At 36.3% G+C, this 12,624-nt stretch overlaps 2 protein-coding genes across 2 annotated transcripts; one reads left to right on the plus strand and one right to left on the minus strand.

Annotated features, from left to right (window-relative positions):
- Window positions 1-8,434: 8,434 nt before the first annotated feature.
- On the minus strand, window positions 8,435-9,295 carry LOC121750462 (dirigent protein 21-like). The gene has a single exon (XM_042144997.1). It carries the CDS (start codon window positions 9,141-9,143, stop codon window positions 8,535-8,537), a length of 609 nt encoding a protein of 202 aa, XP_042000931.1. The 5' UTR covers window positions 9,144-9,295; the 3' UTR covers window positions 8,435-8,534.
- Window positions 9,296-11,490: 2,195 nt separating this feature from the next.
- Window positions 11,491-12,347, plus strand: LOC121750361 (dirigent protein 22-like). Its single transcript, XM_042144882.1, has one exon. The coding sequence runs from the start codon at window positions 11,576-11,578 to the stop codon at window positions 12,173-12,175; it is 600 nt and encodes a 199-aa protein (XP_042000816.1). The 5' UTR covers window positions 11,491-11,575; the 3' UTR covers window positions 12,176-12,347.
- The last annotated feature ends 277 nt before the right edge of the window (window positions 12,348-12,624 follow it).

Raw genomic sequence — 12,624 nt, forward strand, 5'->3', positions numbered from 1 at the left:
GAGTATCATTCTATCCGGCAAAACTATCATTCTATGCAATAAACTTATCATTTTATCATTTTATCAGTCAGTCAAAAGTATCATTTTATCAACTCATAGTATCATTCTATCCGACAAAACTATCATTCTATGCAATAAACCTATCATTTTATCATTTTATCAGTCAGTCGAAAGTATCATTTTATCAACTCAGAGTATCATTCTATCCGGCAAAACTATTATTCTATGCAATAAACCTATCATTTTATCAGTCAGTCAAAAGTATCATTTTATCAACTCAGAGTATCATTTTATCCGGCAAAACTATCATTCTATGCAATAAACCTATCATTTTATCATTTTATCATTTTACGTGATATTTGGCGAAATTTAGAAATTAAATGAGGGAAATGACAGTTTTACCCCCGCGCTTTTTTTTATGAAGTAAATCTAAGTTTGAATCTCAAAACTATCATTCTATGCAATAAACCTATCATTTTATCATTTTACGTGATATTTGGCAAAATTCAGAAATTAAATGAGAGAAATGACAGTTTTACCCCCGCGCTTTATTTTTATGAAGTAAATCTAAGTTTGAATCTCAACCGCATGATTAGAAATATGTGTGGTCCAGATTTGGTTATAGGGTTATTGCGATATTTATGGGTTATCATATGATCACGACTCTATATAGGGTATATATATATATATAGGTCCATGATCAATTGAAATTTTTTAAGCTAATTGAGAAATGAGATGCAATCTCAGCAACTCATTTTTATTAAATGAGTGGTCCAGATTTTGCCACACAAAAAATATTTTAAAATTAATATATTATGAAAGGGTATAATGGTAATTCACATCCCCCTCTATTCTTCCCAAAAATCCTTTTTTTCCCAAATCACTACCGCTAATTAGCCCTCCATCTTCATCTTCATCCCTCTAATTTCGTCGACGACAATGGCGATTGCCGCCGCCATATCGCTGCTGCTGATCGCCGTCAAACATCCTCTTCGACTCGCAATCTCTCCTGCTCCTCCTCGGCTTGAATACGCCGCTGCTCCTCGGGATCATTGAGACGAACCTCCTCCTTTCAGCGCGCGATCTCCGCCAATTATTTTCTGTTGTTCATCTTCTTCTCCTTCTTCGCAGCCTTCCTTGAACGATATTACGATTCTCTTCCTCGAGATCGCTGATTTTTTTATGGAGATCTGCGATCTCGTCGGAATCTGCATTGTTAGCTTCAACGAATTCGTTGCCGGAGGTTGAATTCGCGGATGTGTTCGGTTCCGCTCTCAATTTGATCAGCGAGAGGTTCAATTCATCAAATCTTCAATTTGTTGGAGTTCATCAAATCTTCAATTCAGCAAATTCGTTGCCGAGAGGTTCAATTTGTTTTAAAATCTTCAAATATTGTTGCTTTATTTTTTGGATTATAACTTGTTGGAGTTAATTGAATAATTGGTTGGAGTTAATTACCAAACATCTTCAGAGACATTTGAATGGAAGACGTATACTAATGTTAGATTTGGCAGTATCTACATTCTCTTCTAATTTTCATAAATAGGCTAGCTAAGACACGGAGATAAGAATTGCTTCATGAACTTAGTTTAAACAGTCATTGTTCTTCCATGGATTGTGTACAATAATATTCTAAAAGCTGGTGTTGTATTTCAATTTAATTGAATTTCAGTCTTCAATCACGATTTTTGTGAGATTGGCGATTTCTGTGAGATCTCTCTGATTCAATTGATTCCAACGCTTTCTGATTCAATTGATTCAAAAATTAGAACACAGACGATTTCAACGATCTCTGATTCGACGATTCCTCAGCATATCAATTTTTGAAAAAAATGACTAATTCGATGGAGTTTGGTTGAATCTGAAGTTTTTAGGTTGATTTTATCGACTTTGATTCTGTTTTTATGCTTTATTTGTTGATGCCTAGTCGAATTTGTTCCTAATCAGTTTTTTTTGCCTTTTCATCTTTAGCTTCGAGTTCAATTTGTAAACAATACCTAAGGTGTTATCTGATGGATTCTTCATCTTATTCCGAGTCGACGTTGACGAATGGTGAAGGTAATTTGGATTGGTTTTCATTAACATGACTTTTTTGTACTTTGTTGGTGAATTATACTCCGTTGACATAAATGCACAGTTGTTGATATTTGAATTGATGTTCTATTGACATAAATGCAAATCTGTTGACATGATGTATGTTACATGTTAAATATTCTATATAGTTATACTCTTTGTTGACATTTTGTTGACATACAAAATAGTTGTATGCAAAATGCACTCTCCCCTGGCTGAAGAGCCCACGCTGTGGTGTTTGTTGGTGGAGGAAGGTGTTATAGGTAGGGTTGACAGTCCATGATAGGATGTCTAAGAGGTTGGTGTTGGTGTGTTGGTGCTGCGTATTTTGAGATTTTGATTCTGGTGTGGGTCAGTTAAGATATGCTAGTTGACATTATGTTCTGGTTTGAATTGATGTTCTGTTGACATAAATGCAATATGTTGACATGATGTATGTTACTTGTTAAATATTCTATGTAGCTATACTGACATTTTGTTGACATACAAAATAGTTGTATGCAAAATGCACCCTCCCCTGGCTGAAGAACCCCTGTTGTGGTGTTTGTTGGTGGAGGAAAGGGTTATGGGTAGGGTTGAGAGTCCATGATAGGATGCCTGATATGTTGGTGCTGTTTATTTTGAGATTTTGATTCTGGATTCTGGTGTGGGTCAGTTAAGATATGCTAGTTGACATTATTTGTTTTAGGTTGTTGATATATTTTCCCATTATGTTGTAGGATCTGTTATTCCAATTTGCAACGCTGAGTTGAGGCCTTAAGAAGGTAAAAAATTTTCTTCACTTGAGGAGGGAATTTCCTTTTATAAAAAGTATGCTCAAGAGGCTTGTTTTGATTGTCGAAGATTTGGAAATAGGTCTAGTGGTTGTGTTATTACTTTTCAGTATGTTGTTTGCAACAGACAAGGTTTTCATACAGTTGATCCGTTGGATGTTGATGTAAGTATATCTGAGGATGTGAACGTGTTAGATGATGATGAAGTAACTTCAAAGAAGAAACGCAGACGTGGCACAAAAAGGTGTGGATGTGGAGCATGGATCAGTTTCAAGCTTTTTTTTTCTGATTGTGGTGTTAAATATTATCTTGTGCATCAATTCATTGAGGAACACAATCATGCTATGGTTGACAAATTTCATAAGCGATTTATGAAAGGAAATCGTAGTATGAATGATGTTCATCACAAGTTTGTTGAAGATTGCACCAAAGCTAACATCGGTCATACTTCAACTTTCAACTTATTAAAGGAGTTTTTTGGTGGTTATGATGTTGTTGGGTGTACGTTGAATGATGTTAGGAATTGTTCTCGTGATATTAAAGAGAAACTGAAAGAAGTGGATGTTCAAATGATCCTAAATTAGATGCAAGAAAAGAAGAAAATTTGTGAAGGCTTTTTTCACAAATATCAAAGGTATGTGAACTGTTTCCTATAGATATTTCAGTTTATTTGTCATATGTTGCTCAAACAGGACGACGACATTCTCTGTATCTAACAAAAACACTCATGTTTAGTATATTTCAATTTTGTGTTGACATAAACTATATAGCCTTTTGACATGTTACAGATTTAGTGTTCATATAATTTATATAGGATATTGACATGTTATATGTTTGCAGGTTCTAACGACGATGACAAGCTACAGATTGGTAACAAGTGTCATGGGCGTTACTTTGGTCTATATCAACGCGCTTTTAAGAATAAAAATCATCTGACTGCATTGGATAATTTGCTTGCGGGTATTGGTCCTCAAATTTTTACTGATGACACTACTGGATCTTCATCAGTTAATGAAAATGATTCCATCAAAAACATATATAGTATTGTTGTACATGAAGAAATAACTGCACATGCTCCAGATGTGGTTAGTATAAAGGGAGGTGCAAGTGACAAGAAAAGCAGGATTAAGTCAAGCATAGAGAAAGCAATTGAAAAAGCAAGTAAACTTCACAGGCGTTGTGGAAAGTGTTATAAAGTGACTGATCATAATGCTAGGAGTTGTGGCAGAAAGTAGCCATAATTGTTCTTTTTAACTAACAGAGTTTTAGTTTTAACATATGCTACAAGTTATTGACATTTTCTTATTAGTTGTTGATATTTGATTTTGCTCTCTATTGACATTCTATTGTATGATTTTATTTTTTTAATTTTAAGATTTGTTTTCTGAGTTGTACACACTTTATTCAAGTTGTTGACATTTGTGTATAAGTTGTTGACATTTAAATACAAGTTAGAGTCAGGCTTGCCTCTGTGCTCCTCGCTGATGAGGGCGTCCAGGCTGCCCCAGTCCTGCCTGGAGTGGTAATTACAATTACAATTCATGTTTTTAAGGTTAATTATAATTAAAAATTATGTCAACTATATATACTAGCCATGTCAACAACTAATATAACTATGTCAACTATGGTGCATATCGTGTTAGCGGCACATACATGTCATGTCAACTACGGTACATATCGTGTCAACTACACGTACAAGCCATGTCACTGTGTTACAAGACATGTCATCTACACGTACAAGCCATGTCAACAACAATCAAAGTTGTTTTTTAGTTGTTAACATATGCTACAAGTTATTGACATTTTCTTATTAATTGTTGATATTTGATTTTGCTCTCTATTGACATTCTTTTGTATGATTTTGTTTTTATAATTTTAAGATTTGTTTTTTGAGTTGTACACACTTTATGCAAGCTGTTGACATTTGGTTATAAGTTGTTAACATTTCAATACAAGTTGGAGTCAGGCTTGCCTCTGTGCTCCTCGCTGATAAGGGCGTCCAGGCTACCCCAGTCCTGCCTGGAGGGGTAATTACAATTACAATTCATGTTTTTAAGGTTAATTACAATTAAAAATTATGTCAACTATATATACTAGCCATGTCAACAACTAATATAACTATGTCAACTATGGTGCATATCGTGTCAACGACACATACATGTCATGTTAACTACGGTACATATCGTGTCAACTACACGTACAAGCCATGTCAACTACACTTACAACCATGTCAACTGGACATAGAAACCATGTCAACAACAATTATAAGTCATGTCAACTAGACATACAAGCCATGTCAACAACTATCAGAGTTGTTTTTTAGTTGTTAACATATACTACAAGTTATTGACATTTTCTTATTAGTTGTTAATATTTGATTTTGCTCTCTATTGACATTCTATTGTATGATTTTGTTTTTTTAATTTTAAGATTTTTTTTCTGAGTTGTACACACTTTATTCAAGCTGTTGACATTTGTGTATAAGTTGTTGAACTGATTAACATTTGATATAACTGCTAAGTTCAAAAGTCTGAATCCACAATAACAGTTTTAAAACCCATCCAAAAAATAAGTTAACATCAAACATTAATATCACTTTTTATTTACTTCTTTTTTCTACGACTAAACAACTCCGTGTACTTGTTGTTTAGCTCAAGAAATTTGTCAATGTTTGCTTTTATCCAATCATGAGTCAGTTGTAACATCGGCGACCTCTGGTTATTGTAAATTGATAAAATCATCGTGTAGCAATACCTTCCCCTGAGTATGTGGGGAATCTTTACACTACGCGCAGAGAAGCCAATATCCCATTCACTGCCTTTTTGCCAAGATAGGTCTCCATGTGCCTCATCAAATAGACACCACAGTCCTTCTTTGTTCGTGCTTGTGGCCCACTCTAAAGGCAGAAAGTTGATTGAAGACTTGTTTATATTTTCTGAAATATCTAACATTTTCTTCTCTATGAAGTATGCTTCAAACATATCTTTCTGCAAAATATATAAATAACTAAATCAAACTACACAAACAAAGCATTTTAACATGATGTAGAAATTATGTCAACCAAATGTAGAGAATATGTCAATAACATAGATAAAAGCATACCATTAAACTGTGGCTTGTTGTTATCTATTATCTCAATGGTGTTTTTCTTCATCCAATATACTACAAGATAGTAATGGAAATTTGCACAAACTGTGAAGAAGACCTGTATGACATGAAAGATAAAATGACATTAAAGATAAAATTATATCCAAAGAACACCTGTTCATATTCTTACGTAAATGTCATTGTGAGATCTTATTACCAAATCAATTTTTCTCCAGTTGAAATCTGGTCTTCTTTGAATCTCATTATCTATCTGAGAAATGAAATTCTTCTTTGCTGTCGAAGCATCCCAATTATAGCTATGTCAATAGCCATGTCCAACAAATCATATACTCTGTTCAAACAAAAATATACTCTGTTTTATAGCTATGCCAATAGCTATTGTATGAAATGAAACACAATAAATCTATATCAATAACTCTTTCTGGTTCAACCTACAGTCATCCTAACAACTATTCAAACAAGCATATACTGTTATTATAGCTATGTCAATAGCTATTGTATGAAATGTCAATCATATTAAAAATTTAAACAAATCCTTAACTGGAAGGTGATGCTTCCAATTGCGATTCTACCATGGCTAATCAAAAAAAAAAATTCAGTAGAAATCGAATTCATAAGAAAACAAATCCAGAATTGTTTTAATACACTAAAATCGAAGCAATATACTTAAAATTTGAATCAATTGCTGAACCTGAAGAAGTCGGAACCACCGCTGAAGAAATTAGAACCACCGCTGATGTGGAACGCCGATTCTCTTCGATCGGCGCTTCAACCGATTCAGCTACAATCAGTGCTTCAACCGAAACCATTGTCACAGAGCTCCATTGTCAAGTCGCTGATCTCCATCCCAGATAATCGAACGACAGCCATGGTATCCGGCAGCTCTTCTCTCGTGGCATCCATTAGTTTCTCCAGTGATTCCGCAACTCTCTTGAAGGCATTCAATGGAGAAAAACAGTGGATAGTATAACATGTCACCACATCCAATCTAAGAAACAAAATCATTGCATTTTACAACCATTACCTAAAAATTAATATAATTTCACAATTGCATTATCCTTGAAACTGAGTTCTTCATTAACATTGACTTGAATTAGAGTTTCCCCAGAATAGCTACAGGAACTGAAAAACCACTAACTAGTAGGGCTGGAATTGCAGCGCGGAAAAGCCAGGTTGCAGAAACTGCTGTCAGCAAATCAACACCAAATTAGTGCTAAGATCCCTAAATTTGTAAAACCGACGAAAATACACATTAAACAACTGAAGCTAAGAACCCTAATTTTTCAAAATGTGGAGATATTTATCACTCAGTTCAATTAGTTTAGCTGAACAACGCAGCGAGCAATCTCCAATCAATATGAAATGAATTAATCATAAGCTGAGTAGATATTCCCCAATTATATCAAATTCAGGTAGAGAGAGAGAAATAGAGAGTACGGCGCGGACGGTGAGACTGAGAAATTGAATGTGGCATTCTCGACGGAGAGAAGAGTGAAAGAAGCGAAGAGGCGGGGAGCGGGCCGCCGGAGACTCAGCCGGCTAGGAGGGGAAACAATGCTGCCATTTACGCCGCTGGATGTTCACAGAGTCTGCCCGCCGCCGCCCAGAACCACCTCTCAGAAGCTCCGCCTCCGCCTCTCCGAGATATTCTTCCCCGACGACCCACTCCACAAGTTCCAAGGATCAGTCGCGGTTTTGGAAACTGATTTTGGGGTTGCAGTTCTTCTTCCCCATTAAAACACGAAATGACACTTATACCCCCGTGTTGACATAATGTGATAGTTGTTGACATTTAGTTAATCTTGTGGATTAGTGGCTGATATTGCATCTCATTTCTCAATTTAGGTAAATAATCTCAACCTAACAGGACCATATATATATATATATATATAGGGTTGTGATAAAATACAAACTCTCTAAAATACAAACTATACAAACTTTAATCATACTCACTTAATACAATTAATCAACGGTTAATATAAGAGATTTTTCTAATGTCAACATTTTGACACCGAAAAATCAGAATTTGGACACCCCCGTCGACAGAATTTGTACACTCCGTACATCCCCCGGTGACATAATTTGTACATTCCGTTGACATCGACCCCCGGTGACAGAATTTGTACAGTCCGTTGACATAATTTGTACACTCCGGTGACAGAATTTGTACACTCCGGTGACATAGTTTGTATTTGATCACACCTATATATATATATATATATATATAAACAAACAGAGATTAAGTGCATGTGTTCTATTTTGGTAAAAAAAAATTGAAATGTTCCGACTACATTGAGCCGATATAAAGGGGTAAGTGAACCTACATATTGTTTGTACTGGATATCCATTAAAAGATTATTCAGTCGTTTCAAGAAGATAAATTTATAATCCAATTCGCAATCCTTCAACTGAACTACTATATCATATGTATGGTGTAAAAATAAAAGAAAATCATCTTATTCAAACTTAACAATCGAACATGATCGAAACCAAAGGATTAAACCTTATTATTTAATAAGACATTTGATAATAAAATTATGGGGTAGTACTTAATGATACCAACATAGAGGTATAGATACTTTACATGTCACTCCAAAGTGCCACATTTGAGTACGTGACATAAACCGTATACTCAAGAATACTATAATTCGCCTCCGAATCGTGCAAATAAGTAGTCGTAACGGCATATCCCCGGGCGAACCGGAAGGCGCCGGTGCCTCCGGTCACCGGAAGCTCTCGCGACGCCTCCGTCACCGGATTCCTTCCAGCAATGCTGACCGTGCTCCCGCTGAACTCTCCCGACGTTATGTAGAAGTTCATGCTGATGGCGACGGCCTGGTTTACGAGGTCGGCGGAGGTGCTGGTTCCCTGCGCCCGGGCGACTTGCTCGCTGTTTATGTCGGGCTCCGCCGTGATGAGGTCGTCGAAGACGTTGACCGAGCCGAAGCTGGTGGGGGAGGTTGCGGTGATGGAGGAGTTTGCCACGCGGTATAAGGTGGCGTTTTCGCCTGCTCGGACGTCGTGGACGTAGAAATGGAGCTGTGTTATGTTCTCGCTGCCTCGGACGATGGTACGGACCCATGATTTTCCGGTGGCGGCGGCAGTGGTGGGGATTTGTTTTCTTGCATGTGTCGCGATGAGGAGATAGGAGATTATTGAGAGGAGGACAAGGGTGGTTTGGTTCTTCATCTTTTTTTGTTTTTTTGTGGGGAGGTTTTTCTTGAAGATTGGAGTGATGAAGAAGGGTGATTATGTTTGTGTGTATATGTATGGAGTTGGAGTTGAAATTTCGTACTAGTAGTTGCCTGTTTCAATTTGAAATGTTTGGCTTTTGATGACAAGTTGGATTAGAAAACATAGTACAGCTACTATTCTAGTTTAGGAAATTTTGTTTTAACTTAGTTCATAGTACTAATATATTTATATTTCAAACACGAATTTGACTAGTCCATATATATACTTTTGCTCATTGATTGTTAGAAATTTATACATTATTCGATAACAAGGATAAGTATGAATATTAAATTTAGAATTAAGAAACTAAGTCTGCTCTTAACTATATCTAATCCATCCATTAGCTAGCGGCTGCTGCCGACAACCGTTTAGTTCAGTGCTATGTAACAAAAAATCAAACCAATAAAATACTCCTACAATTTGGTGATTTTCATATAGTAAACCGAATTGTATTATAATTAAAATAAAAGTAAATCAAGTTGTAATGACACGGTATGGTGCGATTTACTTTTGGTTTATCCATATTTGTGGACTAACCAAAAATAAATCTAAACTAGGATAACATTATTATCAGTTTATCACGCTCATATAAAGATAGCATTCTCAAACAGAAATATAATAGCCTTATATCTTTGGCACAAAAACAACTTAAATATTGTATAAAAATTAAAATTACACAACTAATGTATATAAATGAAAATAAAAGGTTTAAAATTAGAAAATTAAGAAAATTATGCGCAAGAGTGATGTGACTAATCATAATTGCAGTGGGATTTTTCAATTACCAACCGAGTATGCAATTGACTCTTCTTCTTTACGCCAAGTCTTTCCCACAAAAAAGGCACCACTTGCTATGATTCATTATCAGAACCAATACAATCCTCAATCACACACATGCCAAATTACAATAAAGAAAAATATTGACACTGGTGTTTTAGAGCACCCGCAACTCTGTGTCGTTGCGGTGCCTAGGCCGTTCCGGAGGAACGGTTCCGCTGCGGCACGCATTGCAGCCACCGTGTCGTCGCCAAACCGTGCCCATGCCGTGCCGGGTGTCGTTGCCGCGGCCCGCAGCACGACACGTTCCGCCACGCGCCGAGACGACGTGGCGGCCTCCCATTCGACGCGTGACGCCCACTCGCTGCCCCGCGAGTGAGTTTCGTCACGTGACGCAATAATTCATTTTTTTAAAAAAAAATTCTAATTTAATAAAAAAAAATTTACAACGGTATTGTTACCGTTTTTTAGCCATTTTGTAATTTTTTTTATTTTTTTTATAATTTATTTACTCTTTAAATACTCCTATTTCATATTCATTTCACTCACAAACACACATCTATTCCTCTCAAATCCTCTCTATTTCCACCCCAATTTTCTTCTCTCAAATTTAATCAAATTAATGGATCCTTTTGAACAAATGCGTCAAATATTGGAACAATCACTTGAAGAAGATCGACGACGGAATGCGTCAAATGTTGTAACTTTGTTTTAATGTTGTGTGTTTTTTAATAAAATGTGTTTGTTTTTTTATTAAAGTGTGTTTTTTAATTGAATTGAGTTAGAAATAAAAATAAAAAATGAAATTGAATGAATAGTAATTTAAGGAACGGTTAAGGAACGGAGGGTTGCATGTTCTGTTCCTTAGTTAAGGAATGGAGTAAAAAAGTACAGTGGGGCCCGCAAATAGTAGTTTAAGGAACGGTTTAGGAACGGTATAGGAACAGCGTTGTGGATGGCCTTAGTAATGAATGTATAGTTCGTCAAAATGCAAGTAGTTTGTAACATGTGCTGTATATCTATTGCCGGCATCGCCGCACCGGCAGTTCAACAAGTTCTCAAATAATTTGTGTTGATATGTAAAGCACGTAGTACTCCCTCTGTCCCATAATAGATGGCACACTTGGAAAATGGCACGAGATTTTAGGAAATGTTGTTTTGTGTGTTAGGTGGAGAGAGAAAATAGTATATTTATATTAATGTGAGAGGGAGTTTTTTCCAAAAAAGGAAATGTGGCATCTTCATTGAATATTTTCTCTATTTCGTGGGATAAACTAAAAAGGAAAGTGTGACATTTATTATGGGATAGATGGAGTAGTATTTTTTTATTGTTGATGAATTACTTAATTTATGATACTGTGCAGGAAAACACACATACTTCACGTCAACCTAGAAGAGTTGTCACTACTAACTACTCTGTTGCCACAATTAATTATTCAAATGGATATATATAAAAATAGAAATATTGTGAATATTCGTTTCCTATTAAGCCAGCCTTCTTTGACTAATCATGCTTATAATTGAACCAATATTTTTGGTCACAATACTTGTTCATCCATATATATCTTGGTCGGTTCGTCACACTTCTATTTCCGTTAATTCTTTCAAATATGGCAAACCTCAATGCCGGAGTGATTTGTATGATATTTCTCTCTCTCTTTCTATCTATTTCCAATGCGGGCAAATCATTGCCATTTTATAAAACTAAAGTCATCGGAGCAGACCTAAAGGTGTCGAAGCTCCACTTCTACGTCCAAGACATAGCCGGCGGCGACAATCCCACAGTTTACGAGGTCGCCCGAGCGTCGATAACAGGGAATTCCACGGTGAGGTTCGGCCAAGTCAAAGTGATGGACCACCTAATCACGTCTGAGGCCGACCAGGCTTCAGCCGTGGTGGGGCGAGTCCAGGGCCTCATAACTTCGGCGGATCTCGGAGTTATGGGCTTTGCTACCAACCTTAACTTTTATTTCACAACGGGGGAGTACAATGGGAGCACCATTAGCATTGTGGGACGGAACGAAATCGGCCAGGCGACACGAGAGCTGCCCGTTGTGGGCGGGACCGGCCTCTTCCGGTTCGCCACCGGCTATTCGATAAGCTCTACTTATTCCTACGATGCGGCAACTAGTCACTCCATTATTGAGTATACGTTTTATGTCAAAACGGCTGGCGCAAGGTTGAAGAATATTGAACATGAGTTCCTGTGATAGTATTATTGTTCTTTTACTATTTTTCTTCATGTTGTAATAAAATGTGCCCCATATTAAGGTACCGTAATTAATGTGAATAGTATTATTGTTCTTTTACTATTTTTCTTCATGTTGTAATAAAATGTGCCCCATATTAATGTGAAATACGCATGTTCCTTGTTTTGATTCATTCTATCAATTTCAAGGTCTTATAATGAATTAATTAGCCGACGACCATTATTCAAATTTACGTGTACTAATTGATGATGAAGTTTGTTAAATATCTAAATATCTGCATCACAATCACTTGGGGAAAATCTTATCTACTCTATATAAATATGAATAACCCTATTTTCTTATAAAGTTTTTTAAGGGGTGACTGACCCAATCTAATAGAGCGAATTATTAAAATTGTAGGCATGTTAAAAAATACTCCATATTATGTGCTCCATATGTTATTCATGAGT

The sequence above is a fragment of the Salvia splendens genome, chromosome 10 (genome assembly GCF_004379255.2).
Source record: "Salvia splendens isolate huo1 chromosome 10, SspV2, whole genome shotgun sequence".
Classification (NCBI taxonomy): Eukaryota; Viridiplantae; Streptophyta; class Magnoliopsida; order Lamiales; family Lamiaceae; genus Salvia; species Salvia splendens.

Coding starts and splice junctions, on each gene's coding strand:
- LOC121750462 (XM_042144997.1), bottom strand. CDS start 9,143: ATGAAGAACCAAACCACCCTTGTCCTCCTCTCAATAATCTCCTATCTC.
- LOC121750361 (XM_042144882.1), top strand. CDS start 11,576: ATGGCAAACCTCAATGCCGGAGTGATTTGTATGATATTTCTCTCTCTC.